Here is a 27,954-nt window from a genome sequence, read left to right on the forward strand (position 1 = left end):
CCCAGAACCTCCCACATGGGCTCCTGGGGTTGAGGGCTGGGAGTAGGGACTAGAACAGGGCCCAGGCCAGAAAGGGAGGCTGATTGAGGGGAGCTGCTCTGTAAGAGATCTTGGGCAGTTCTTGCTTACCCCTTTAGCTGGCCAGAGATCCCATCTAACTCTGAAGAGTGTTTCACAGAGAGATGGGGAGGAGGGGAGAAAAAGGAAAGAGGGAATAAAAGAGCTGTAGGGATGGGATAATGGGGGAGGTCAAGAAAGAGACAGAGGCTATGACAAATACAGGCCCAGCAACCAGTCATCCCGCAATAGGCCTTTCCAGACCCAGTGCCAGGCCTTGCCAGGGATAGTCTTCCTCATTCTTACCACCGAGAACACCCTGGCTAGGCTTATATGTGGCAAAAGGCAGGAGGTCATATTGAAGTGGAGCGTTTTGTAGCCTGGGTTACCAAACCCTGAGCGCAGGAAAGCGAGCTCCCAAGCTGCTCAGAGGCCTCTAGATGGCACCAGAGAGCCAGAGCTGAGCTGGAGAAACTGAGAATCAGAGTGTGAGACACGGCGTGTGACACCGTGTGTGACTCGGTGAGTGTGAGTGTGACAGGGAGCGTGTGGCACTGTGAGGGCGTGTGACACGGGCCGTGACACTGCGCGGCCTCGTGGGGCAGGGGCCCGTGTGAGTCTGTGAATGTGTGTATGTCACCGGTAAATATGTGGGGCCACAGCTCCGTCCCGCCCTGAGGGCAGGTGACAGGGAGACCCTCGAAAAGCCCGAGCTCTGGCGTGTCACCTCATTCTCACTCTTGTATATTCCCCCCAACCTCATTCTAGGGGAGCCACGGCGTCCCATTACCCTCATCCTCCCAAGGCCCCCTCCATAGCCCCACCCCCACGGCTTGCTGCGGCCACCGAGGCTGACCGCTCTGCGGCTTGGGCCAGAGGGGGAGGGGTGGACTTCCCCGGAGCGCAGTGGGAAGGGAGGGCCGCACCGGGTGATCTGGGGGTCTGCGCGGGAAGAAGGTGGATGTGGAGAAGCAGATGCCCTTCAGGGAAGAAGGCACTGGGGAAGACATTTCCCCCGCCCGACTTCCAAAGAGGCAGGCAGGGTAGGGGACAGGTGTTTGAGTGAGGTTAGGAACGGAATTCAAGAGGGGTCCCAGATGGGGCTCGCGTGCGATAAGTGCAAGGTGAAGAGCCAGGGAGGGGAACAGCCTGTGTATCCGGGTCTCGGGTAGTGAGGAGAAAGCGAAGGGGGTCGTGGCTTTGGGGAGCGGTGCTTGGGGTCCCCTCCCAGAGGGACCAGAGCGGTCCCGAGCTCCACCTCCCGGCCGGGGCGGGGGGGTAGGGAGGGCTGGGAGGCGGGAGGGAGGCGGGCAGGCGGGCCAGGAGGGAGGGGGGAGGGAGGGGGCGGGCCGGGCTGTGCGCTCTGCTCGCTGCTGGCTCCGCCGCCACCGCCGCCGCCGCCGCCGCCGCCGCCGCCGCCTCACACACTCGGGGAGCGGGAGCGCGGCGCGGACGCGAAGCCGCCGGGGCTGCTGTGCCCAGAGCCAGCCGGAGCCGGAGCCTGAACCGCAGCGCCAGCCCGAGCCGTGCCGAGCCGCAGCCCGGGCCGGGGCCGGTGGCGGCTCATGGTCAGCAGGGCCGGCGGCCGGCGCTGCCCCGAGGCGGGTAAGGATCCGGTGGCTGTGGAGGCAGCGGCGGCGGCTCCCGCTCGGGAGCGGCCATAGCCGGCGGGAGCTGAGGGAGGGGCGCTCAGCGGAGCGAGGCCACGAGGGCCCGGGCGGTGCTCAGCGCGCTGGGCTGAGGTGGGGGCGGCTGGGAGCTCGGACCGGGGGTGGAGGTCGGGGCATCCTGGCCTCCAAAGTCCGCGGCGAAAAACCGAGCGAGGAGAGGGGTTGCTGAACCGGACCTCTGCCGTGGCGTCCCGCACCCCTGCGCGTTTGAAGCCACGGGGAATAAGGGGACTCTAGGAGCGCGCCGAATGGAGGTGGTTGGGGGAAGCGCGCAACCCCCAGTTTGAGGGGGGGACGAAGCCGGCAAGGACCCTCGTACACAACGCACACACACACTTGTTGGGCGACCAGATCGGATCACTCAGGCGCTTCCAGCTCCCTGCGGGCACCCAGAGGGCCAGACCACGGACATACGTACACGCATACATACATCCGTACATATGTGCATACAGACATACCTCCCGCACACCAGCGCCCACTGGGGCACCATCACTAGCTCAGAATCCGCTTCAGCGTCTGCACACTCAGCAGCACGGACACACAACCCGTGGCCCTAACAGAGCAACAGAACACAACCGAGTGTGACATTTGGCGACAAAGACACACAAACACAATCCCGTGCCCTCATGTATGAGAGTCGCGGCCACAGTTCGCAAATGAACACTCAAAACCTAACCTCGCACGTACATATTCCTTTAAGGAACACACCCTAACATGAATTATGTTACCCACTCCTTGGCCAGAACACAGATGCACAACACAGGTCTCAGTTGCCCCCTCCCCCCCACTGCACCCACATAAACACAACCCCAGTGTCTCAGCACACGCCTTGACAGCACACACCCTAACACAGAAAGTAGAACCTACAGCGGCGCCTCACGGGCGAGAACACAGAATCCACTGCTTCACACATCTTAACATTGGGTGTCACACACCTTACACCAACAGTGTCACATTACACCTTGCAGTCTATACACACAAACACACACGCTTGCTCTCTCTCCCTCGGAGGCCAGATTGCGTTCTGGGAAGATGAGGGGCAGTCGGGCGAGCCCCTAGCGTCCCTTCAGCTTAATCACGACACTGTTATTGTGACTATCAGCTCCGCGGGAACCCTGGGGGCTGGCCGGACCGGCTTCCCCGCCTGCGTGTCTCCCCCACCCCCACTCCGGGGCCGGGCCGGCCGGGTATTCCCGGAACTGGCTGGACTGGCAGGCCGCGCCATCCCGGGTCCGCTGGGCTTCAAGGCCGTGGGTCCCTTTGCAGGGAGTGGAGCCTGAGGCGGTGTTTGCGACCCTCTTCTGGCCATTTAGCTGCGTTCTGCGAGCCACCTGGGGCCCCAGCACACCTGGGTCCCGCACACCTGTATCCCTCACACACCTGGACGCCCCTTCCGCCGGTGCAAGCTGTAGGCCAGAGTCGCGTGCACTGGCAAAGCCCTAGGGCCCGAAGGGAGATCTCGGCTCGCGCTGGAGCAGAATTGGCAGGCTAGGTGGACTCAGCTACCTTTGGGAGCCCAGACTTCTGGCCTCAGTTTACCCAGCAGTGATTGGCGACTGTTTCTTCTAGCTGGAAATATTCGGTGTAGCGTTGAGGTCTTTGAGGTTTGAGTGCGGGGCAAAGACCCCTTTCCGCTAGCCGTGAGAGGGTCGGTTTCTTGAGAATGTCCCCACCCGGCCTGGCTCGCCACGCTTTGTGATTCCGGCGCCGGCTCCCTCCCCACCCCCTCCCGGCGCCCGCCGCTTGGCTCCAGCCGACGCTCGCTTGCTGGGGACCCTAGGCAGTGGGCGGAGATGGGGTGGAGGAGGGATTCCCCGTGGCGGCCCTTGGGGGCAGGAGGCGCAGGGGGCCTACTGGCCGAGGCTCGTTCTCACCGCTCCCCCACCTCGCCTGGAGCTCTGGGAGGCCTGTGTCGCTGGGGTGGGGGTGGGGTGGGGCCGCCCGAGTCCGAGGATGGTGGAGGAACAGTGCCCCCCACACACACACACTACTGCGTCCTCTGGGAGGAGACGCCCACGCTCTGGGTGTGTGCGGGGAGCACCCGCTGACCACAGCGGTGTAGACAGGGGCCTGCCCCAGCCACCACGGAGTCCAGGACACCGTGCTGAAAGACAGAGGGAGCCTACCATTACCTGCTCTGAGCCAACCTTCCGTAGCTGCCAGAAAAGAGAGTGCCCAGAAGATGCTTGTGACAGCCTAGAGGTAGGGGTTATTTTCTTGATGTGGAGGTCTAGGAGGGTTGAAATCTGTAATTACAACTAGACCAGGGCATGGAATGGAATCAGCGAGGAGGGGTGAGAAGGGCCTCTGAAGATAGGCAAGGGTAGTGCAGTAGGGGAGCAGATCTGGTTTCAGTTCTGGTAGCCTTTCGTTTCCCCTCTCCCCCAAGCTGATTCCCAGAGGGACTTCAGCTGGAAGAGGGTGTCTTGCTGGTCTGGCCTCTTCCTGGCAGAGGGACTGCTAGTGTGGCTACTTGGTCAGGGGATCTGGGCTAGAGAGAGACTGTGAGCTAACTGCTGGGAGGAGTGGGCTGGAAGCACCAGGAGAGGGCCTGGTGGTGAGGGTAGGACATGGGGGAGGCCCTTGTGAGATGGTGCGGCTCCCCCTACCCTGAACAAGGATGGCTGGTGCTGCAGGGTGAGATTCTTTCAACAATGTCTTGAGCACCTGCTGGTTCTATCTGCCAGGGCCCATAGTGGGGGGTGAGGATGCCGCACAGTGGTAAGACACACACCACCCTTGTCTTCCAAGGTCTTCCCAACTAGCCGGGGATGGGTTCATTTACTTACTGAACTAGTGAGCACCTACTGTGTGCCCAAGGTGCTGGGAATAAAATTCCCTGTTCATGGGGTGCCTGGGTGGCTCAGTGGGTTAAAGCTTCTGCCTTCAGCTTGGGTCATGATCCCGGGGTCCTGGGATCCAGCCAGGCATCAGGCTCTCTGCTTGGCAGGGAGTCTGCTTCCCCCCCCCCCTCTGCCTACTTGTGATCTCTGTCTGTCAAATAAATAAATTAAATCTTTTTTAAAAATTTTTAAAAATATTTATAAAGAAAAAGCCCTGTTCAGTTATTTTATATATGTACTGGTCCTTTACAATATAATAGATCTGAATGCCACGGCTCTCATCTCCCAAATAACTAACAAGAGGCAGAATTGATTATTTCCATTTCACGATCTGGAAGCAGATTCAGAAAGGTGAAGCCATCTGGCCAAGGTCACATGGCTAGGAAGTGGTGGAGCAAGGGTTTGAACCCCAGCATTCTGACTCGAGCATGCAGGTGCCTAGAAGCCCTGCAGATGCTAATAGAGGGCTGTGCAAGAGCAGGGAGAGGAGCTGAGGGCCATGCACATGTTCACTGTGGGAAGCCTCTGAACAGCTCCACTCCGCACAGCCCCACTCTGCACAGCCCCACTAAGGCTTACCCTGCTCTCCCAGAGGTTGGCTTTGTCCTTTGGTTTTTGTGGCCACGGTGGCAGTGGCTGTTGTGTAACAGTGCGGGGGGGGGGCAGGGGTAAGGGTGTGGGGGGGTTACAGCTGACTTGGTCACTGGGATGCGGATGGCTGCCTCTGGGTATTTTAGCATTCAGCAGAAAGTGGACCCTAGTCCCTGAGGTGGGCTGGAAAAGAAGGTTCCGGGTGAACACTCACTGCTGTCCTCTCCCCGTCTCCAACATGTTGACACAGATGGCGGTTTCCTTGGCCCTCCCTGGACTCTGTCCCCTCACACCTCACTGCTCTCCTCAGGCCTGAGAAGAATGAGTCACTGTGCGAGCTGCAGCTTTGCTTCTCAAGGCCCTGGGTGCCTATGTCACTGGGCAGAGGTGGGGACACACTTGTCAGGAAGGTAACCAGGGCCTGGGCAAGGGCAGATAAAGCTAATGGCTTCAGAAGGTGCCTGAAGACTAATGACTCTCCATAAGCAACCATCCCTGGGCAAAGTTCAGGGATGGTGGGGGCCGGGGTAAGGGAGGGCTGCCTCACTGCTGCTCCTGGCTCCTCTGACTGTGTCCCTGCATCCCCAGGGCCTCTGGGTGGGGGAGGGGACAGCTTCAGGCTGGGGTTGTACAGCCCTTGAACCCTAAGCCCTCTCTCTTTCCTTGCCAGGCAAGTTTGGCAGCCCAGGGATGGGGTGGTGGTGGTGGGGCTACTCAGCCAACATATTCTAGCCTTTGAGAATTCTGTGGATTTTCTTTCCCCCCATCCAGACTTTCCCCCAGACTCTGGATGAGAAGAGGCATTCTTATTTCTCAAATCTTGACTCTGCTTACTCCTTCTGTGACCTGAGACAGTTCATGTTTCTTTCTGAGCCTCAATTTTATCATCTGCACAATGGAGAGCAGTGTAATAATAATAAAGTACCCACTTCGGAGGGTGGGGAGGATTAGAATGGATAGTGTATGTAAATGGAGTAAAATCTCAGGGAGTGTTAGCTGGGATGATGATGACAATGGTGACGGTGATGATGATGGCAAAGGTGACAGTAGAATTTGCACTTCTTTCTCAACTCCAGGGACATAGCACATCTCAGAGTTAGTCTTTTCCTGATAGTGTGTCCTGTTGCCTCCACCCTACTGCCTGGGGGTTTCTCCAGGTCCCTCCCCCAGAATCAGAATTGGTGGGGGCAGATAATGCTCATTTTAAAGGAACGTTCTAGGTGCTTCATGGGCCTTAAACCTTCTTCAACTCTTGCCCTCACTCTGGGTAGCCACCCCTCCAAACCCATGTTCCCCCAAACTCCTACCTCCTGGAAACACCCTCTTCCCCATACATTCCTGGCCTTGGATATTTCTCTGTGGTCCTCTTTCTGACTCCAAGTTGTACACCATAACCCTTTCCTGAGTCCTCTGCTGGCTGGAGGTAAGGGATGTCCTGAGGGTAACAGGGTGAATGAGTGAGACAGAAAAAGAGTGTGTACGGGGTGGGGGGGGCTTCTAGTGTGTGTGCTGCCTGGGAGGCCTGGGGGGTTGGAGCCCTGGGTTGTGACCCTGAGAGGTGGAAGAATGGGCTTAATCTGTAGCTCTTGGAGCTGCTACAAATCAGTCACCCTGACTCTGTCAGACCAAGACCTCTGAATTTACAGCCAAAATTTGTGAGCATTCATTTTTCTTGGAAAAATCTGCCCCATCCTTTCATAAAATTCATAAAGGGGGCTTGATCTAAAAGGATTAAGAATCTGGATTCTGGAGAGAGTGAGGGAGGCAAGCAGTCACTGCCTTATTTCTCCTCTGTGTCAGGTTTAGGGTAATTCCCATAGAGCCCCCACCCTGCCAAGACTTAGGTGTGGAATTGGTGTGTGGAGTGACCCACTCTGTGTGTGCCATGGAGGGAAGGCAGACTAAGGTGCCCAGAAGGGAATGAGGTTCCCTGGAGACCCTCCTCCCGGGGTGTGTTTAGGTTGGAGCTTAGAAGTAAGAGGAGCCTTGTGCTAGATCTGTGTGGGTAGATGGATAGTGGCTGGAGGGTTGGATCCACTTGGAGCATTCGATAAATTCTTCCTTCCTTTAAAGAGATTAAGATTGCAACTAGGAACAAGCACAACACTAATCTGATAACAGCCTCTTATGCATAGGGCACTTTACTGGAAAGGAGAGACCAGGGAGGAGGTGTGGTTTGGGAGTGCTAAGGGAAGAAGTGAAGTGTTCGACTTTGTAAGGAAATCTGCATTCACTGAGCATTTGCTGAGAGTCAACTATGGTCCTAAAGAGAGAAGGATTAAATTTGACGCCAGTAGGTTCTTGATGGAATAAGGGAATTGGGCAAGAAAATAAGCAGTGACCACCCAGAAAGTGCCAGGATAGGCTAAACCTGAGAGCTACCAAGGTCTTTCAGGAACTTTTACTGAGTGCTTACTGTATGCCACGTCCAGAGCAGGGTCCTGAGGCTGTAGGAACAAAGCAGAGGCTCTCATCTCTGCTCAATCTTGTAGGAGAGACAACTGACAAATTATTTCTCATCTAGGGGCGCCTGGGTGGCTCAGTGGGTTAAACCCTCTGCCTTCGGCTCAGGTCATGATCCCAGGTCCTGGGATGGAGCCCCGCATTGGGCTTTCTGCTCCGCAGGGAGCCTGCTTCCCCCTCTCTCTCTGCCCGCCTCTCTGCCTACTTGTGATCTCTGTCAAATAAATAAATAAAATCTTAAAAAAAAAAAAAGTTAAAAAAAAAGTAGAAATTATTTCCCATCTAACAGCTACATAACTTCAATTATAAGTGCTGTGAGGAAGCATCTGTTGAGTACTTAGAGTATGCGCTAGGCGTTTAGCCCACGTGATCTCAAACTCCCTAGGAAATAGGTGGTGTTGTTCCCATTTTACAGATAAGGAAACTGGCCCTAAATCATTGTTCTCCTGCTCAGCATCCAGGAAATGGATAGTCTTATGTCTTCTTCACCCTGATTCCTTCCATGTGCCAAATGACTACAACCAAACAAAAATGACAAATAGTCATTGAGTTCGAACGGTTGTGAAGTCCATGATAGCAGATTGAATCTATCTTGTATGCTGCTGTGTCCCAGTGCCCAGGAGATTGCCTCACACATTGTAAGTGCACAGTAAACATTTGTTGAATGCATGGTGCCCAGCTCTGTGAACGTGCGTGGGTTGGGGCAGGGGAATGAGTAGAGAGAATCTGGCCCTACCTTCAGGAAGTCTGGCATTTGTCTGGAGAGCCAGAGAACACAGGAATAGGTGCACAGTACTGGGGTTGAACAACACTGGCAGGTGGGCGGGGTCCAGGCAGCTCAGTGATTCATTGCCTTGGGACTGGGGTAGACAATAGTGGCTGTGAGTTGGAGAAAGGAGAGGTCACCGCAGGATGGAGAGGCCTGGGAAGGCTTCCTGGGGGATTAGGGGCTGCCTTCAGTGGGGTAGGTGTGGTCTCTAACAAGGATAGGTAGGATCTCCTGGTGGGAGGGGGCCATGTCTGGTATTTCAGGTGCAAGTGGGGAGGTGGGGAAAGGAGAGTGAGCCTGAGCCCTCTGCTGAAAATGCAGGGCCTGACTTTGGATTTAAATAGAGGGGCTGGCCATGGTTTTGTTGGAGAGAAGGAAGGGATCAAGACTGGGACAGCAGCAGGGCTGGCTGGGGTCTGCAGGTGCATTGCCTCAAAGCTGGGGCGGGGGAGATGAGGGAGAAGTGGGTTATTGGGGTGATGAGGGCGCAGCTTGTGGCTGGCTATGGCATAGAGGGCTCCAGTTGGAAGGATGTGGGGGTGGGCACAAAGAAGCCGGTCAGAGATAGGACTGGACACGTCAAAGGGGGAGGGGAAAGGTATGAGACAGGGGCCAGATGTTTACTGAGAGCCTGGGAGCCTGCTTGGAGGGGAGTGGTCAGGAACAGGCTGATGGTGGCATTGGCAGCACCATCCCAGTTAGACCTGCTGGGCTCCCAGTTGCTAAGGACAGGCTAGGGCAGCTCCCAATGCCAATTCCAGGGCGAGTCAGCCCTGACCACAGTCCTGACCCCAATCTTGACCTCTACACTCTTCTTCCACACACCCGTCAGTGTCTCCCTCCCCCTACCCCCCCACTGCTGGTGGGAAGAGGGCAGGAAGGGAGGAGGAGGAGCGCTGGGAACCCAGCTGGGGGTAGAGCTGGGGGCAGTGTGCTTGGTGGGGAGGGGGTGGCTCACTCCTACACTTCAGCTCTGTTTCCAAGCCTTGATGGGTGCCTAGTTGAAGCTGACCCTTCATGGGGGTGGGGGCATTGGGGAATCTGGGTGATTACTTTCAGAAAAGAGGAATTTGACATGTCATATCTCATACACATATACTGACCAGCATCTCAGAAGGAAAAGAAATGAGACGCCTTCCCACTCCCTCCAGCCATCCTGAGTGGCCCTCAGCGTGGGGTCCAGGGAACATAAAGAGTGCCTGTATCTCTTTCCTGTCATGTATGTGGGGGTGCTTAAGGGCTTACCCTTCCACTTGCTGTCTCTCCGTATCTCAGTATCAGGGTAATTACCATGGGTGACTAAGGCAGGATGCTGGTGAGAAGGAGGTGTTGGGCAAAGCACAGGATAGAGAGCAGGGAGGAGGGAGTGTCAGCAGGGTCAGGGCGTTCCATGGGCGGGAGCTCCTCTAGACCTGTTCTGGGCCCTTACCGGCTCCTCCAGCTGGGGCAGACGCTGCTGCTACACCCAGCTGTGAGTGAAACTCAGGGTTCTGGGTTCTGGAATCGGGGCTGAGCTCTCTTCCTGGGATAGTGTAGAGATGGCAGAAGGGGAGTCAGGGCCTGGCTTGGGCAACCCTCAGGGCCAGCTTCCTCTTCCCAGCTGACCTCCTATTTTGCCTCTTCTCCTTGCAGCCCTCCTGATTCTAGATCCTGCCAGGATGGGGCCCCCGAGGCCCAGCCCAGGCCCCGGGGGGCAACGGTTGCTGCTGCCCCCCTTGCTGCTGGCACTGCTGCTTCTGCTGGCGGCATCCCCAGGCCATGCCACTCGGGTGGTGTACAAGGTGCCGGAGGAACAGCCACCCAACACCCTTATTGGGAGCCTTGCTGCGGACTATGGTTTTCCAGACGTGGGCCACCTGTACAAACTAGAGGTAGGCGCCCCATACCTGCGGGTGGATGGCAAGACGGGAGACATCTTCACCACGGAGACGTCTATTGACCGCGAGGGGCTCCGTGAATGCCAGAACCAGCTCCCTGGTGAGCCTTGCATCCTGGAGTTTGAGGTGTCTATTACAGACCTCGTGCAAAACGGCAGTCCCCGGCTGTTAGAGGGCCAGATAGAGGTACAGGACATCAATGACAACACACCCAACTTCGCCTCGCCAGTCATCACGCTCCCCATCCCTGAGAACACCAACATTGGCTCACTCTTCCCCATCCCAGTGGCTTCTGACCGCGACGCCGGCCCCAACGGTGTGGCATCCTACGAGCTGCAGGCCGGGCCTGAGGCCCAGGAGCTGTTTGGGCTTCAGGTGGCAGAGGACCAGGAGGGGAAGCAGCCACAGCTCATCGTGATGGGCAACCTAGACCGGGAGCGCTGGGATTCCTATGACCTCACCATCAAGGTGCAGGATGGCGGCAGCCCCCCACGCGCCAGCAGTGCCCTGCTGCGCGTCACTGTGCTTGATACCAACGACAACGCCCCCAAGTTCGAGCGGCCCTCCTACGAGGCTGAACTGTCCGAGAATAGCCCCATAGGCCACTCGGTCATCCAGGTGAGAGGTCCCTCCATCTAACTGTCAGGATTCCCACCTCAGGAAATGGGGGCCTGGCCATGGCTGGTGAGCGTTCCCTTCACTCAGGGGTAAACTGAGAGGGTACTGTGATCTGGTGAGACCTTCCTATCCCAGCAGATGATACTATTTCCCTCTATCAAGCTACTTAGTGAGGGATGCCTGGGTGGCTCAGTTGGTTAAGTAGCTGCTTTTGGCTCAAGTCATGATCCCAGCGTCCTGGGATCGAGCCCCCTGTTGGGCTCCTTGCTCAGTGTGGAATCTGCTTCTCCCTCTCCCTCTGCCCACAATCCCCACTCAGGTTCATGCTCTCTTGCTCTCTCTCCAATAAATAAATAAAATCTTAAAAAAAAGAGCTACTTGGTGAGAGTGACAGTGTAGGAATAGTAGTCCCCTCATCCCCAAATCAGACTCAAACTGGAGAAACTTCAGAGAAGTGAAACCCCCTCTCAAGTCAAATGACATCCTCCTCTCCAGTCAGGCCAGCCAGGTTGGAACAAGAACACTCTCTCCAGAGATGAGAATATCTTCCCCACCAGCAGCCCCTAAGCCAGACCAGACTTTTCCTGAAGCTAGAGGACAGAGCCTTTCTTTGCTTCTCCCTGACAGTCAGATGAGATTATTTGAGACAAGTGAGCCCTCAGAGTTCTAGAAAACTGCATTCAGATGCCTCTCTGTACACCAGCTTCCTTCCCTAGACAAGGGTGCTCATGAGTATGGGGTGCTTGGCACAGTGGGGGGTCGATTGCCTCTGCTGAAGTTCTCAGCACCCCTCTCCATGGGAACTGCCCCAGGGGCTGGGCAGCTTGGTAGGGCCAGGGCCTGGGAGGGAGCAAAGAAAGCGTCCCTGCAGACAGGTGGGCGTATCTCCCGCTGTCATCTCAACCCTGGCCTCCTGCCAGCCCCAGCTCCTTTCTCCTTCCCCCTGGGCTGAAGCTGTCTGTCTTTGAAGTGAGGGAGCTGAGGAGGGCTCAGCCTGTCCTGTACACCGTTATGGTCCTGGGAAACCCTTCATTCTGTGTCCTCAAACTGAAGCGGGGCGTGGGGAGGAGTTTTAGGCTTTTTTTTAGAGGCTGGTGGACTTGAACATGTAGAAGAGAGTCTGAGGAAGAAAAGGGAGACAGACAGTCGGAGATGGTGAATAATAACAGCCTGGGTGCCAGGCACTGTTCAGAACACATTATGTATATTATGTCATGGAATCCTCACAGTACAAGGTAAGCATTATCCCCATTTCACCGATGGGAAACTGAGCCCACAGAGATTTGGAAATTTGATGCCTGGTCTCCCCAGCTGTTGTGTTCACATCCCACTCTGGCTACGTCCAACAGCCCGGCTTCAAACTCTGAATCCTATGCGTGTAAGGGCTATACCCCCTTCCAGTGGGCCGAAGCAGAAGAGTGGGGGCAGAGATGGGGTTTGAGAAGGGGCAGAAAAGAGAGGATGGGAGAGACACAGAAAGAGCTGAGCAAGGCTGGGAGGGAAACAGGGACAGAAGTGAAGAGTCACAGAGACAAAGGGAGGTAAGATGGTAAGAGAGGTGTGTAAGAAGCCAGGTGAGCAGTCTAGAGACAGGGAGAAGTGGGAATCCCAAGGGAAAGGTAGGTGACAGAGAGATGGACTGGGGACAGGGGGGGTGAGGGGAAGAAACAGTTTGGCTCTCACAGAGGTGAAAAAGGCCCAGAATAGCTAGGATGCCCTGCCCAGATGTCTCCCCTGTTGAACAAGTTCTGGGTCCCAACAGGAAGGAGAGGAGACTAGCAGTGGTATGAGACCCCACTAGACATGGTGCCTAGCACTGTGTTAGCACTGATTTTCAGAGATGGACAGGTGGATGGGTGGATGAAAGGAGGGATAAATGCTCTTTAGGGAGTACTTGCCACATACCAGGCAGTGTTAGGCATTTTTACAAGTATTATTTAATTCTCACCGCAGCCCTATGTAATAGGTTCTATTATTAGCCCATTTTATACATTTGTAGACTGAGGCTTGGGGTGATGGAGTAATTGGCCCAAGCTTACGTAGTTAGGAAGTGGTAGAGCTGGGATTTGAACCCAGAACTCTTCTGCTGTGTTTCTCAAAGATTCTGCCAGGTTATACCTGTCCTGTCCTCCCCATTTCCCCCCCACACACCCGCTTCTCCCTTACCAGTGGTACCTCATGGCCATTCCCACCAGGTTCCCGCTGCCCCATCACCACCCATGTTTGTATAGACTTGGGCCGAGTGTGCGTCGGCGTTGGCGTGGGAGGGCGTGCCCACTGCAAAGGGACAGACAGTTCATTGTTTGATGCTGGGAGCCCAGCCCGCTGCCAGCAGGCTCTGTGGCCCGCACCAGCCCCTCCCTCCCGGCCGCAGGCTCAGCCGCCCAGATTCCTCAAGTTGGTGCCTAGCCAGCACCAGCCAGGGGAGAAGATGCTGAAACCGGTTTCCCTGGTTTGAGGGAGCCATGGCCTTGCCAGCTCCTTCTGACCCATATCCCTATATGACTGCTTTCGAACGAAGCCCCCTCCCCTAGGGCCTCCAGGTGGGCATGTGGGTCTCCACTTGTGTGCAAACACACACATGCACAAACACATACTTTCTCACACATTCACACATACCCCCGTCTCAGAATACATGTACGCGCACACGTGGGTATTGTGCTCACATCAGGCAGACGTGCCACACCTTTCCAGCTCTTTGGAAAGGTTGAAGGCCCGTTTAATTGGGTGGAAGGGCTACCCCAGTTGCTAGCTGGCTTCGGATCCCCAGATTGGGGCACACCAGTACAGGAACAGTAAGCAGAGCTGTCCCATCTCTGCTAGTTTCTTGTAACACAGCAGAAGATTTGCAGGCTACATCTGTGCTCCTTAGGGAATGAGATCAGTACTGTCTGCCCTGTGTCAGGGTTGGGAAAAGGGCAGTTGGTCTATGTGTTGCTTTTGGAAAGGGTGCCACATTAGACGAATCGTATCTGCCATGCTCACTGCAAAGGCAGCACACATGTCCCTTAGTGTGCTATCCCAAGACTAACCCATCCCGGCTTCCCTTGTTTTCCTCTGCTGCCCTGTAGGTGAAGGCCAATGACTCGGACCAAGGCGCCAACGCAGAGATCGACTACACATTCCACCAGGCACCTGAGGTGGTGAGGCGTCTTCTGCGACTGGACAGGAACACTGGACTTATCACTGTGCAGGGCCCCGTGGATCGCGAGGACCTGAGTACCCTGCGCTTCTCTGTGCTCGCCAAGGACCGAGGCACCAACCCCAAGAGTGCCCGTGCCCAAGTGGTGGTGACTGTGAAGGACATGAATGACAACGCCCCCACCATTGAGATCCGGGGCATAGGGTTGGTGACCCATCAAGATGGGATGGCTAATATCTCGGAGGATGTGGCAGAGGAGACAGCCGTGGCCCTGGTGCAGGTATCTGACCGAGATGAGGGAGAGAACGCAGCTGTCACCTGTGTGGTGGCAAATGATGTGCCCTTCCAGCTGCGCCAGGCCAGTGAGACGGGAAGTGACAGCAAAAAGAAGTACTTCTTACAGACCACCACTCCACTCGATTACGAGAAGGTCAAAGACTACACCATAGAGATTGTGGCCGTGGACTCTGGCAACCCCCCACTCTCTAGCACCAACTCCCTCAAGGTGCAGGTGGTAGACGTCAATGACAATGCCCCTGTGTTCACCCAGAGTGTCACTGAGGTTGCCTTCCCAGAAAACAACAAGCCGGGTGAAGTGGTCGCCGAAGTCACTGCCAGCGATGCCGACTCAGGCTCTAATGCGGAGCTGGTTTACTCTCTGGAGCCAGAGCCAGCTGCCAAGGGCCTCTTCACCATCTCTCCTGACACTGGAGAGATCCGGGTGAAGACATCCCTTGATCGGGAACAGCGGGATAGTTATGAGTTAAAGGTGGTGGCAGCTGACCGGGGCAGTCCCAGCCTGCAGGGCACAGCCACCGTCCTTGTCAATGTGCTGGACTGCAACGACAATGACCCCAAGTTTATGCTGAGTGGCTACAACTTCTCAGTGATGGAGAACATGCCGGCACTGAGTCCAGTGGGCATGGTGACCGTCATTGATGGGGACAAAGGGGAGAATGCCCGGGTACAGCTCACAGTGGAGCAGGACAATGGTGATTTCGTTATCCAAAATGGCACAGGCACCATCCTCTCCAGCCTGAGCTTTGATCGGGAGCATCAGAGCACCTATACCTTCCAGCTGAAGGCAGTGGACGGGGGTGTCCCACCTCGCTCAGCGTATGTGGGTGTCACCATCAACGTGCTGGATGAGAATGACAACGCACCCTTCATCACCGCCCCTTCCAACACCTCCCACCAGCTGTTGACCCCACAGACACGTCTTGGTGAGACGGTCAGCCAGGTGACAGCCGAGGACATTGACTCCGGGGTCAATGCGGAGTTGACCTACAGCATCGCTGGTGGCAACCCTTACGGACTCTTCCAGATTGGATCCCATTCAGGGGCCATCACCCTTGAGAAGGAGATTGAGCGGCGCCATCACGGGCTGCACCGCCTGGTGGTGAAAGTCAGTGACCGTGGCAAGCCCCCGCGCTATGGCACAGCCTTGGTCCACCTTTACGTCAATGAGACCTTGGCCAACCGCACCCTTCTGGAGACCCTGCTGGGCCACAGCCTGGACACGCCACTGGACATCGATATTGCTGGGGATCCAGAATATGAGCGCTCCAAGCAACGTGGCAACATCCTCTTTGGAGTGGTGGCCGGTGTGGTGGCCGTGGCCTTGCTCATTGCCCTGGCAGTGCTTGTGCGCTATTGCCGGCAGCGGGAGGCCAAGAGTGGCTACCAGGCTGGCAAGAAGGAAACCAAGGACCTGTATGCCCCCAAGCCCAGCAGTAAAGCCTCCAAGGGAAACAAAGGCAAGGGCAAGAAAAGCAAGTCCCCAAAGCCTGTGAAGCCAGTGGAGGACGAGGATGAGGCTGGGCTGCAGAAATCCCTCAAGTTCAACCTGATGAGTGATGCCCCTGGAGACAGCCCCCGCATCCACCTGCCCCTCAACTACCCGCCCGGCAGCCCTGACCTGGGCCGCCACTACCGCTCGAACTCCCCACTGCCTTCCATCCAGCTGCAGCCCCAGTCACCCTCAGCCTCCAAGAAGCACCAAGTGGTGCAGGACCTGCCACCTGCAAATACATTTGTGGGCACTGGTGACACCACATCCACGGGCTCTGAGCAGTACTCCGACTACAGCTACCGCACCAACCCCCCCAAATACCCCAGCAAGCAGGTAGGCCAGCCCTTGCGGCTCAGCACACCCCGGCCCCTACCCCACCCCTACCATGGGGCCATCTGGACTGAGGTATGGGAGTGACAGGGCAGGTAGATCAGACCTGTGCGCTCCTCAGCCCATAGGGGCCAACGCAAGCCAGTGGTGGGAGGTGGGACCAAAGATCTGGGGATGCTGGGGCCTTGGTGATGACCCTGCTGCCTTGCCCAGGCAGAGGGATAGACTGAGTGAAAATTGAGGGAGGGTGTGTGCTCTGTGTCATTCTTCTCCTTGCCCCCTCCCCACTGGGAGAGGCCTGTGACTGTCAATTCCCAAGACACTAGACGCAGCTGCTGGGTCTTGACAGTGGGGGCTGATGGGCAGATGAGCAGAAGGGGTGGAGAAGGAAGGGGGGAAGGGAAGGGAAGATGAAGTCTACTCCAAAGCTGGGTCTCTAGCTGAGACCACCTATTGGTGCTTCTCTAGAAGGGAAACAGGGAGACCTGGGGTCCTATTGGGTAACTGGGTAGGGACTCTGTCAGGGAGGGGGGCCTCCCTATTTGTGCCTTCTGTGTGTGCTGTGTTAGCCTCTTCCCCACCCCAGGCTCCTGGGACTGGGCCCTGGCTCCCCTTCCCCAGTCCCAAACAATTATCCCTGACAATAAAGTTCTCTATTTTTGGAGTTTTGGTTTCTTATTTTCCTGGAACTGAGAGAAGGAGTGAGAGAGACTGGAAATGGCCCTTTGTCCTTAGGTCCTTACCCAATTTCCCTATCCCTTCTCTTTGCCCCTTCCTGCTTCCCAGACTTGCCCTCTACCCCAGCCCTATCTTCATTTACCATCATCCCATCTGACAATGTGTCCTCTCACTCTGTGTTTGGGAAACCATCTTCCTAGGAACAACATCCTTCTCCAAGAAAGAGCAGGTGCACTCAAGTGAGAGGTACCCAGGTCCCGCTCTTTGTCCACTGGCTGGGACTTCACCCTTCCAATCTGTTCACATTGAGGAGCCCCTGATGGAGCTTGGGCCAGAACACCTGGTAAGGGTGAATTGCAGCCCGCCCACCTCAGGTGAAGACTGAGAAGTCCTTGATTACACCAGCCACCTTCCCTTGGGGCAAAATCTTTCCAAGTCCCTTTCCCAGCTTTTTCATCCCAGCATCTCTCAATGCCCAGCAATTACTGGGTCCTGCCCTGCATGTCCCCGCTATGATCACTAGCCTGGGTTACTGGGAGGGAGGACCCAGGGAGGGGGAGGGAATCCTCAAGTTCTTTGGATTGGCCTGCTCTGGATCCCTACTGGTAGGGTGCTCCCTTCTGACTTTAAGCTGAGGGACCCTAGTCCTGCCCATCCTCCCTTCCCTTCCTTCAGCTCCTTGTTCTAGCTACCCTGGGCTGCTGGCTCTCACTCACTCTCTCTCTCTCCGTCTCTCACTTCTTGCTCTCCTAGGTCTGCCCTGTCTCTGGCTGTGCCTGCAGGGCACTGGGGCTAAAGCCTGGGTGAGAGGCCTCAGGTCCTGGGGGAGTCTCTGAGGCCAGAGGCAACATGTCTCCATGGCGACTGAAGAGGCTTGAGACACTCCCAGGAGGTCCAAGGCGCCAGCTCTCAGATTCCATCCACAAACTCCCCAATGCCCTGGGGGTACCCCCAAAGTAAACAGTCCTGGGGGCTTTGGAGGAGTGGGGCAGGGGCAAGTGAAAACTAGTTGCATCCCATTTCTCCTGGACAAATAAGAATCTCTAGGGGGACCGCCAGCAGCTCCTGACCAATGCTTCTTTTCTCTTCTGTTCCCATCCTTGCTGCCACCAGGTCGCTCTTTCTTCTATTCCTTTCGCCTCTTCATTGCTTTGTCTTTCCCAGGGATTATCCCTTACTCAGCTGCAACCCAACACATCCACGGAGCCACAATGAACACCTCCCTTTGACATTAAGACACAACCAAACCACAACACCATTGTCATCATCAGAACTCCCACTGTGTGATCAGCGTGGTACTAGACCCTAAGGGGACATGGTCATATTCGGAGAGATAACACACGTGAAAAGATGAGGCAATTGAGCCTTTTAAACGTGGAGTGGGAAATGCCTTAGTGAAGTTTCCCAGCTTGTTCCACTGTTCCTTCTGCTACTAGCTGCTACTATTTTTTCATCCTTACACAAGGTGCAGTGTACCATACTCAGCACTTTTTTGTGAATTAGCTCATTCAAAGCTCATAACTCTTGGTGACATAAGTCATTACAATGCTCATTTTCCAGGAGGGAAAACTGGTTAGTGCTGGACTCAGAATTCAAACACAAAGCATCAGGAAATCTGATTTCCAGAGTCTGCTGTTACCCATAATGCTTTACCAGAGGAGTCCTCTAATTAAGTCCGTTTGGGGAGTAAGAGATGCGCTATCACATTAGCCTATTAAAGGCTCTGCAATGCCTGCAACAAAGGTGGGGGACCCGTTAAACTTTGTGTAACTCGGGGTTTTCCAAATTTATTTGATGGTGGTGCCCCTCCCTTTGAGGAACACAGTGTGGGAAAACCCAGGACATGGGAGTGGGTTCCTGGAAGGAAAATGTCAGACTTGAGCCAGCTCTTCAGTGACGAGCAGGAGTTGGGCAGGAGGTTCAGCCGAGTGAGCCGGCTCCTGAGGCAGGAGTGAGCATGGCCAAGTTGGGGACAGGGAGAGGGCAGAAAGGGGAGGGTCAGGGCTGGAGTGGAGGGTATAGGAGAGAGCTGAGAGAGGAGATGGGAAGAACTGGAGGTTGTAGAGTGCACAGATGCCTGGCCGAAAGTTCCTTAACAGGAAACGGGAGCCCCTGAAAGCTCATGAGTTTTGGGTGAACTGAGTTTTAGAAAGTTCACCAGAGCATGTAGTAGCTATAAATGGGGTAGAGGTGAATGTATAGAATTGAAACTCCAAGGTCCAGACAAGGACGGTGGCCGTGGGGACAATGGATGATGGGTGGAATTGGCTAAACTTGGGGAGAAACGACCTCTAGGACTCAAAGGATGATTGGATATTGGGGAATGGGTATGACAGCTCCCAGGATTCCCAGGTGTACATCATTCTTCTGTGTCTGGGTGATGGCATAGTGACGAAATTGTTGCCCATGCACAAGGTGATTGAAGATAAAGAAGAATTGCATTTCAGACTTGTTGAATCTGAAGGGTCAGTAGAGACAGCCAATAGGAAATATACCCAGCAAATGTCTAGAACTTCAGGACCAGCATCAGAGAGATTTTGGATTTAGGCTTTTTAAGATATGATAGTGATAGAATTATAGGGAATGTTTAGAGTTGAGGATGCCCAACCTTCCGTTTTACAGAAAAAAAAAAAAAAATCATAGGAAAAAAGGCCCAAGTGACAAGTTTTGGATGACCAGGTGTAAGTTTTTGGGGAACAGAAGGTCGCTGGCTACCATCTTGGGGAAAACTGGGAAGAGAAGCACTGGACGACTAGTCTGCCTGCAGACCCCTCCTGGAGACTCCTTTACCACATCCCAGCCCCAGGTCAATTGTGGGGACCTCATCTGTCATCACCCTGACTCCTTGGTGTTTTGGATCACAACATGGATCCCGAGAAGGGTTGTCTATTCCTGAAGATGAGGTGGGAGCCAAGTTAGGAAGGCAGTTCTGAGCCACCTTCCCAACAGCTTACCTCAGCTGCCTTGAATGGAATGAAGATTGTGATGGATCAGGAGGTACCAGGAGGATGGGTCTGCAAACCCGGGGTCCCCTTTTCCGGCCTTCTTGATAAGCTCCTACTGAGGGTTTTAGAGTAAAGACAAAGCACCAGTGAAGTCCTAGAGAATTAGAGGGAGACTGGAGACTTAGCAGCAGCAGGGCCTGTGCCTGAGCTGCTCCCATCCCCTGGCTTCTGGGGTCCCTGGGTTTCCGCCCTCCACAACTCCTCATGTCTGGATGGCAGCAAAATCAGTGGCAGTCCCAGGTGGGTGTTTCCGTGGCTGGTTGGTTGTACCAAGTGCCAAGCTGAGGCTGCCAGGTTCTTGGGAGAATCCTTAACCCGAAGCAGGCACCCAGGGCTGCTGGCTAGGAGCAGCCTGTCCCAGTTCCACTACCCCCACCCCAACCCCCCATACAAGCTTCTAAGTCCTGGTTCCACTGAGCCACGGCCCCTCCCAGAAGCTCCTTCCAATTTCCTAGAAGGAGTCTCTCTTTGAGGCCAGCCTTCCTAATTGCTGATGGATGCCAGCCCCTCCCCCTATGCCCAGGTCCTCCTGGGCCCTGCCCTCTACAGTTAATACTCTGTTTCCTGATCTGGAGGATGGGGGAGTTTCCATTGTTCTGCTTCCCCACCCCCAAGGGGCCCCGGTTTGTTATCAGGCTCCCTTTCCTTCTTCCCCTCCCACCTTTTCTACTCCCAGGCCTCTCTAGAGGGGAATGAAGTGGGGACAAAGAGGCTCAAGTGGGAGGGGACGCAGCAGGGAGTCCCGAGGCTGCTTACAGCATCTCAAAGCAGGGGTGGGAACCAAGGATCAGAAAGACACTGGGATCTCTTGGATGGAGGCAATGGAAAGTTAAAGAGCAATGAGACAGGTGAGGAGCTGAAGTTCAGGGGTGCTGTTTGGAAATTAGGGAACTGCACGGGTATTGGTGAGCTCTTTCGGAATGAGGACTCCATACTGCTTTAAGGAAGCTGTTCTGGAAATCCGGAAGCTTGCTCCTGATTGAGGCTATGCTGGAATTAGGGGAGTTGGCTGGTATTGTGCTCTTCTGGCGTGGGCTGTTCTGGAATTAAAGGCTGTGCCGATACTGGGAAGCTGTGCTGTGACGAGTGGTTGTACTGGATTAGGCTTATTGTGGTGGCCTGGGGGCTACAATAACACTGGGGCCTGTGCTGTGGTGGGACTTGCAGTGTGTGGACTTGGCTCTCCTGGGAGCTGTCCCAGAATTCAGGGGCTCCTCCATTGCGATCTGCGCTTTCTTGGGGGCTCTGCTGTGCTAGGGGGCTGGGCCTCTTCTGGATTGCTGCTGAGGCCTGGGGGGCCGGGAGCTCTGGGGAGGGCCTGGATGGGGCTGGGGGTCGCTCTGGTGGTGGGCCCCCCCAGGGCCAGCTGGCCTGCCAGCAGTGACCCTCCTTCTCCCTGCAGTTACCTCACCGACGCGTCACCTTCTCCGCCACCAGTCAGGCCCAAGAACTGCAGGACCCGTCCCAGCACAGTTACTATGACAGTGGCCTGGAGGAATCTGAGACGCCATCCAGCAAGTCATCCTCGGGACCCCGACTTGGTCCCCTGGCTCTGCCCGAGGACCACTATGAGCGCACCACCCCCGATGGCAGCATAGGAGAGATGGAGCACCCCGAGAACGGTGAGGAGCTTCAGCATGGACAGGGCACCCCGGGAATGGGTGGGTAGGAGTGGAGAACAGGGATGAGACTTGGACGATAGCCTCCATTTATTGAGCTCTTGTGTGTTTAGCGGCACTGACTGAGCCAAGTGCTTTCAGCTATATATTCATTTAATCCTCACAACTGCTCTCTGATCTGAGAACTTTACTGTTCTCTTCACAAGTGCAGGGAACGTGAGGCTCGGAGAGGTTGAGTCACTTACCCAAAGTAAGACAGAGGAAGTAACAGAGCCGGCAGGGATGCAAAGGCTACTCTGACTCCGAAGATCTTGCCCTGGGCACCGCAGTGTGCAGCCTTCCTGGGAACAGGGATTCAGGCAGCACTGAGGGAAACTGGAGGGAACCTTGAGGTCATGACAGTCCCTTAATGGGGTCAGACGACCTTGAGAAAAGGAAGGGGCCCTTGGATGCTCCTTGGAGCTCAGAAGAGGGTATGATGATCCCCTGAGGGGAGGAACTAGAGAGGATCTGGCTGAGGGAAGGGAGTGGGGAGGTCTGGGGAGGGGAGAGGCCTGCCTGGGAGGGGTTTGAAGGGTGGGGCAGAAGGAAGGTCTGGGCCAGAGCAGAGGTCAGTGTGGGAATGGATAGTGGGTACACTTTCAAAATGTGTGTGTGTGATGCATATGCGTGTGTGTGTGTGAAGGGATCCATGGTAGCCTCTGGAGGGGGAGAACAAAGAAGCTTCACCTTGGGACTGAAAGACTCTCCAGCTTGGAGCTGTCATTGGGTCTTGCCCTCTCCCTCAGTCCAAACTTCCCCCCCAAAAGATGAAAAGTTCTACTCCCCACCCCTCAGGCACAGGGCCCTTGTCTAACATTCCAGGCCCTAGGTCTCAGAGTGCCCTCCACCCCACCCTGCCCCTCCATGCTCTATCTCATTCCCGTCTCGTCCTTTTTGTGCCCGCGCAGAGCCGGCTGGCCGGAGCAGGCCCTGAGGCAGAGTGCCAGGTATGTGGGAGCTGCTCTGGGGTCTGGGGTCTGTGGGACTTGGCCCAGCACCCAGCCCCGCCTGCCCAGTGACCTTGTTCTGCTCTATGCCATGTTGGGTCCCCCAACCATGGGCTGAAGAGACTTGGTGCTTTGAGGGTTAATGACAGAGCTGTCCCCTCCTCACCTTGCACTGGCAGGAGGCCAAGCCAGGGTGGGTGATACTAGGGGAGCCCCGGCCCCAGGCAGTTCTGCTCAGTCATGTCCCTAAGGGAGGGTCACCGCCTGGTACTGTCCCTGAGCAAGGGCGGGACAGGGACAACTATGACAGGAAATGCTCCTGGCCCAGCCGTTCCCATGGAGACCCCTGCTGCCCAGCAACCACACTGGCTACTGATGTCAGGCGGCCAACTCCTGTTCCCGTGGGTGTTCTGGGCAGGGAGCCGGGGCTAGGCCAGGGGCGGTGGTTGGCATAGGGGGCTGGAGTGCGGTGGGGAGGGGTTGCATGAGTGTGCTTGTGAGGATGCGAGTGTGTGCTTCTTTGTGAACTCCCCACTATCTTCTCCCTGGCTTTAAAGGAGAGCCTCACTGTGCTGGGGTAGGGTGGGGTTCTAGGATAGCTGGGAGCATGGTAAGGCTTGGGAGGGGTTCAGAAGGAAGGTATTTGCCCACCTTCATCTGAGGCTGGAGAAGCCCAGTATAGATTTGTGTGTCGTGTCTATTGAGGTTAGGGGTGTGTGTGTGTGTGTGTGTGTGTGTGTGTGTGTGTGAGAGAGAGAGAGAGAGAGAGAGACAGACAGACAGACAGACAGAGATATTGGACCCTTAAATGAGGATGGGGGTTTCCTCACCCCTAAAGATAGATTTGCTTCTTTAAGCCTGTCTGGAGATAGATGAGGGAGGGTGTAGATGGGCTGTGTGTTTGTGCACCTGTCGGAGGGCAGATTTGGTGGGTGTGTTGATAGGAGAGCTGGAGGGTGGCTGAGGATGGAAGAACGCATTTATTTCAGGGTAGACTGTATGAGAGAGAAGAGCCTGCGGTGGGCGGCAGGAGGCTGTGTGTCTATTTGCGGGTGTGTACGCCTGCCAACTCAGTGGGCAAAAGGGGCGTGCACCCCTGTCCCGAGGCAGGGCGGAGGTGCCCATGGGAAGCCCTGGAAGGGAGCTCTGCAGTGTTACTCTGCCTGAAGACTGTCCTCCCTTTTCTCTTGCGCAGACCTGCGCCCTTTGCCTGATGTTGCCATGACGGGCACATGTACCCAGGAGTGCAGCGAGTTTGGCCACTCTGACACGTGCTGGATGCCGGGCCAGTCATCTCCCAGCCGCCGGACCAAGAGCAGCGCCCTCAAACTCTCCACCTTCGTGCCTTACCAGGACCGAGGAGGGCAGGAGCCTGTGGGTGCCGGCAGCCCCAGCCCCCCGGAAGACCGGAACACCAAAACGGCCCCCGTGCGCCTCCTGCCCTCCTACAGTGCCTTCTCCCACAGTAGCCATGATTCCTGCAAGGACTCGGCCACCTTGGAGGAAATTCCCCTGACCCAGACCTCGGACTTCCCACCTGCAGCCACACCGGCATCTGCCCAGACAGCCAAGCGTGAGATCTACCTGTGAGCCCCCTTTTGGCCGGTGGCCATACCCCACCCCAGCCACCGGCCAGGCCCCAGTTGGGCCCATTCCAGGGTCCTGCTCCTGACCCCCTTCAGCGTGGACTTCCCAGCCAGGACCCCAGGTGGGGTGAGTACTGGCCTCATGACCACGCAGGCCCTTCCCCCAAGCAGGGTCCAGGTTCTCTCTCCTCACTTCATCCCCCAGCCCCTGGGAGCCCTTCTTCCCCTTTATGGGGCTCCCCCCAGCTGGTGCCCAAGAGGGCTCCTCTATAATGACTAGGCTCCCTTCCCTCGACTTCCAGGGAGCACCCCCTTACTTTGGGCAGATGGTGGAGTCAAGGGTGGGCAACACACTTTTAACTCATTGTTTCCCACATGGCCGACCAGGGTGGAGACAGGATGTCCCCATTCCAGCCCTGCTGCAGGGCTGAACTGGGGAGCCCCTCTCCTTGGGAACTCCCAGAGGAAACTCAACCGCCAGGGGCTCCCTGAAGGGCTTTTGTTACCAAAGGTGGGGTGGGGATGGGGTGGGAGTGGGCCGGAGGCCTTGTCTTCCTATACTGCTCCTGGGCTTGCCCACCTGCCTGCCACATGCCCCTGCCTGATCCCATCTGGGCACCCCCCTTCCCTGCTGGTCATGCAGTGTCTGTATATAAGGACCTTGGAATGATGTCCCCATTTCTGCCTGATTTGCAACTTTTCTTGTTGATGTTGTGTTGTCTTGGGGGACCCCTCTGGGTGGGGGGAGGCTGCCCTGTGCCCCCTCCTCCCTGCCGCAGTGCCCCCCACCCCAGGCCTCTACTGTTCCATGTTGTAAATACCCCTGGGGCCGTAGTGGGATGGGGGTGCAGGCCAGGGAAACAGTGGGTGGGTGGGGGTGGGGATGGGGGTAACATTCGCCTATCAGCAGAGCTGGGCTTTTATTTAATTTTTTTTAAAAATACAAATCTCTATTTTTTTGGAACTGTTGCGCTGTGCCCTGGGGGGGGGAATCCCCGCTCAGGCTGGCCCCCCCACATCCAGATGAGCATCACAGAGGGGCCCTGAGGCTGTGGGGGGCAGCTGGACAGGGGTGGGATGACTGTGCCTCTGGCCTGGTTGGGTGAGTTGGGAGCAGGAAGGTTTGCTCAAGGGGTGGCTGGTTGCTGCCTCTAATAGGGGGAACCTGCACCCTGCCCCCTCCCTGCCCCCCAACCCCCAGCCCCTGCCATGACTGACCCGTCAGCCTGTAAAACCACCATTGCCTTGATCTCAGGGGGTGGGAAGGGCTGCCTCAGGGCACCCTGGACTCCAGGCCCCCTTCTTCCAGTTGGGCTTCCCTTTGCCAGGGTCAGGGGTCCCCTGGGGGAGGGGGTGGGGAGATTGGGGGGCAGAGAAGCCCAGTCAGCCATGATGAGGTGGGATTCCTTCCTGCACCTCAGGGGGCCAGGGTGTGATGGGCATCCTATAGAGCCCTCATCTCCCACTGTGGCCATCTCAAAGCCTCAGTCCCTCTTCCTTCCAGAAACCCCCCACTGCCTTGGCCCATACCTCTCCAGCTCTCCAGGGGCCCAGGCTGGGAGGCTGGAGACTCAGGGTATGGCCCTTGCTTGACTTAGTCTAAGCTTGGGGGGTGGCCCAAGGGTGGGAGGGTTGGGTACAGGCTGCTGGGTTGTCTGGTGCCTTTGGGAGCTGTGCTGCTGGGGTCTTGACTCCTGTAACCCCAGACACCCCACTCCACCTCGGGAAAGCCAGGGGCCTGAAGAATCACCCTATTCTCTGCTCCTTGCCCCTAACTTGGCCTGGGGTAACAGTGCTGGGAAGGAGAGCATTGTTAGGCTGGTAGCCTCAGCATACACAGCCCTTCTATTGAGGGCAGAGGGTAGAGTGGGCTGGGGTGGCAGCAACCAGGTCTGGGGGATGGCCAAAGGCTCCTTTCCCTGGGGGAAGCCCAGAAGTGGGCTGCAGGCTTGATAAAGAGCCTCCTTCCCCCTGCACAAACAGGGCAGGTGCAATAGCGGTAGAGTTGGTAACATGGTGTGCCCAGCTGGTGGGGCAGTGGCCTCAAGGGCTGTCCTGTGTCCTGGAGGTCAGGGTTCTGGCAAGAAGATTGTATGAGACCCATTTGCTTGGTGGAGTGGGCAGTCCAGACAGGAAGCATTCCTGGAGTCAGTGGACTCCCCTGGAGGCCCCTGGTAGCCTGGGCACCCTGCCCTGGTCTTGGGGACCCCTGAGCACCGAGTGGAAGGGCGGAGGAGCATTTTGCACAATGGAGAAGCCAGAAGGAAGGGGGTAGCCCAGGTGGCTGGGAGGGCTGAGAAGCACAGAGGAGGAGCCCTTCCTACAGGCAAAGGCAGAGTTCCAGCCCCCTGGTTGGGGTCAGGGCGCTGAGTCTGTCACCCCCTGGGTACTCGAGAGGTGAAACCAAAGGTGGGCAGGGGATGGGTGAAAGCACCAGGGACCACCCCTATTGGTCCTAGGTCTGTGAAGCCCTTCCCCAATGCCTTGTGTCGCGTACAGTTTTATGTACAAATAGGCGACATTTGGCCAGAGGAGACCCCCCTCAAACCCAGCCTGACCCAGTCAGTGTCTTCCTAGAGGGGACCTAATTGGTCCCCAACCCCCTACTTCAGAGCATGTCTCTTGGTAGGGGGAGGGTATATGGGGACATATTTCTCTCCTGGGGTCCCCGAAGCCTGTCTCACATCCCTGGGGGAGGGTCTCTAGGGCATCTCTCCCCTCCCCTCGGCCCTATCCCTTTGGGAGTCTCTGGAGGGACATGTATTCCCTCTGGGGACCATGGGAGCATGTCTCCCCCTACCCAGGCTCTCTGGGGAGCCTGTTTTCCTCCCAGGGTTCCTGGGAGTACTTAAGGCATGTCAGTCTTGGGCCATCTCTCTTCCCAGGGAAGGGGGCTATCTCTGAAGCATGTCTGGGAAGGGATGTTTCTGGCCCTCCCTGCATCTCTCCTCTAGGGACGTCTCTGACCTGCAGCACTTTTGGGATGAGACGGGACAGCTCTGAGTTGTCTTTTCTCCTGGAGGCTCTGGGATACCTCTCTCCTGAGGATCCGGCCGCTGGAGCCATTTCCTCCCTGGATGTGGGCTATCTCCTGGTGTTGGGAAGGCTTATGTTGGCCAAGAGAAAGTCTCTTAGGGGGCGTCTCCACGCGGGACTTCTCTGGGACGGGGGGGGACTGTGTCTCGCCCATGGGGTTCCCGGGCGGGGGTGTCTGCCCGTGGGGAGAGGGAGACTGTGTCTCCTCGGGTTATCTGAGTGGGGAGGGGGGCCGTGTCTCTCTCGTGTGTTGGGGGGTGGGGTTCGGGGAGGGGGGTTTTGGGCTGTCGGGTGCCCACACTGGGGTCGTGTTTCTCTTGGTTCGTGCCACTTCCCACCGCCTCGCTCCTCCCGGGAAGGGCCCCCGCCCCGCCCCCCATTCCCCCCACCCCGCCCCATCCCTGGCGCTGCGAGCACAATCCCGTTGATTTGTAATGATTTCTGTCTCTTTCTGTCTTTCTCTTTCTCTGACCTCCCCCCCTCCCCCGCCGCGAGCATGCGCAGGCACCGCCCCTACCCCCTCCGGTTCGGTTCGTTTCCGGTTTGTTTGCTGAGCTGTCAATGGAAGACCCGTGTAATTATTCCCGAGCTTTACAATAAAAGTGTGAAAACCGGACCCCACCTCACTTCTTCCGGGCCCTCAGGCCTGCGTCCCGGGGAGACTGGGGACTCATTCTGGGACAGAGGCCTTGGAGGGAGCCAGGGGACGCAGCCGAAGAAGAGGGACGGAGACCCATTGGGATTAATCGGTGCCACTCTGGAATGGGAAGCAAAAGGAAGCTGACCGAGGACAGACATCTACTCCATGCATGTCAAAGTGCCTCCCTCCCCCAACCTACGCGCTGTGCGGGACCGGCAGGGCCCCACCCTGAGCTGAGATGCGGGCTAG

The 27,954-nt window shown here is 56.5% G+C and overlaps 1 protein-coding gene across 4 annotated transcripts; it reads left to right on the top strand.

The window, feature by feature from the left end:
• Window positions 1–1,611: 1,611 nt before the first annotated feature.
• On the top strand, window positions 1,612–27,312 carry PCDH1 (protocadherin 1). 4 transcript variants are annotated; one of them, XM_044225673.1, is made up of 6 exons: window positions 8,522–8,588; window positions 10,026–10,888; window positions 13,960–16,155; window positions 21,238–21,457; window positions 22,405–22,443; window positions 23,639–23,721. In XM_044225673.1, exons 1-5 carry the CDS (start codon window positions 8,537–8,539, stop codon window positions 22,428–22,430), a joined length of 3,357 nt encoding a protein of 1,118 aa, XP_044081608.1. In that variant the 5' UTR covers window positions 8,522–8,536; the 3' UTR covers window positions 22,431–22,443; window positions 23,639–23,721. The 4 variants fall into 4 exon arrangements, with proteins under 4 accessions (XP_044081597.1, XP_044081608.1, XP_044081588.1 ...); XM_044225662.1 differs by lacking the exons at window positions 8,522–8,588; window positions 22,405–22,443 and adding an exon at window positions 1,612–1,662 and having other exon boundaries at window positions 23,639–27,312; XM_044225653.1 differs by lacking the exon at window positions 22,405–22,443 and having other exon boundaries at window positions 23,639–27,312.
• Window positions 27,313–27,954: the final 642 nt, after the last annotated feature.

This window comes from Neovison vison, chromosome 1 (genome assembly GCF_020171115.1).
Source record: "Neovison vison isolate M4711 chromosome 1, ASM_NN_V1, whole genome shotgun sequence".
Lineage (NCBI taxonomy): Eukaryota > Metazoa > Chordata > Mammalia > Carnivora > Mustelidae > Neogale > Neogale vison.

What these genes read in the sequence shown, in the direction of transcription:
- PCDH1 (XM_044225653.1), top strand. Translation starts at nt 8,537, where the DNA reads ATGGAGAGGCCTGGGAAGGCTTCCTGGGGGATTAGGGGCTGCCTTCAG. An exon ending in TAGGGGCTGCCTTCAGTGGG is followed by an intron (nt 8,589 to 10,025) that starts GTAGGTGTGGTC and finishes TTCTCCTTGCAG; the next exon opens with CCCTCCTGATTCTAGATCCT. An exon ending in CCAAATACCCCAGCAAGCAG is followed by an intron (nt 16,156 to 21,237) that starts GTAGGCCAGCCC and finishes TTCTCCCTGCAG; the next exon opens with TTACCTCACCGACGCGTCAC.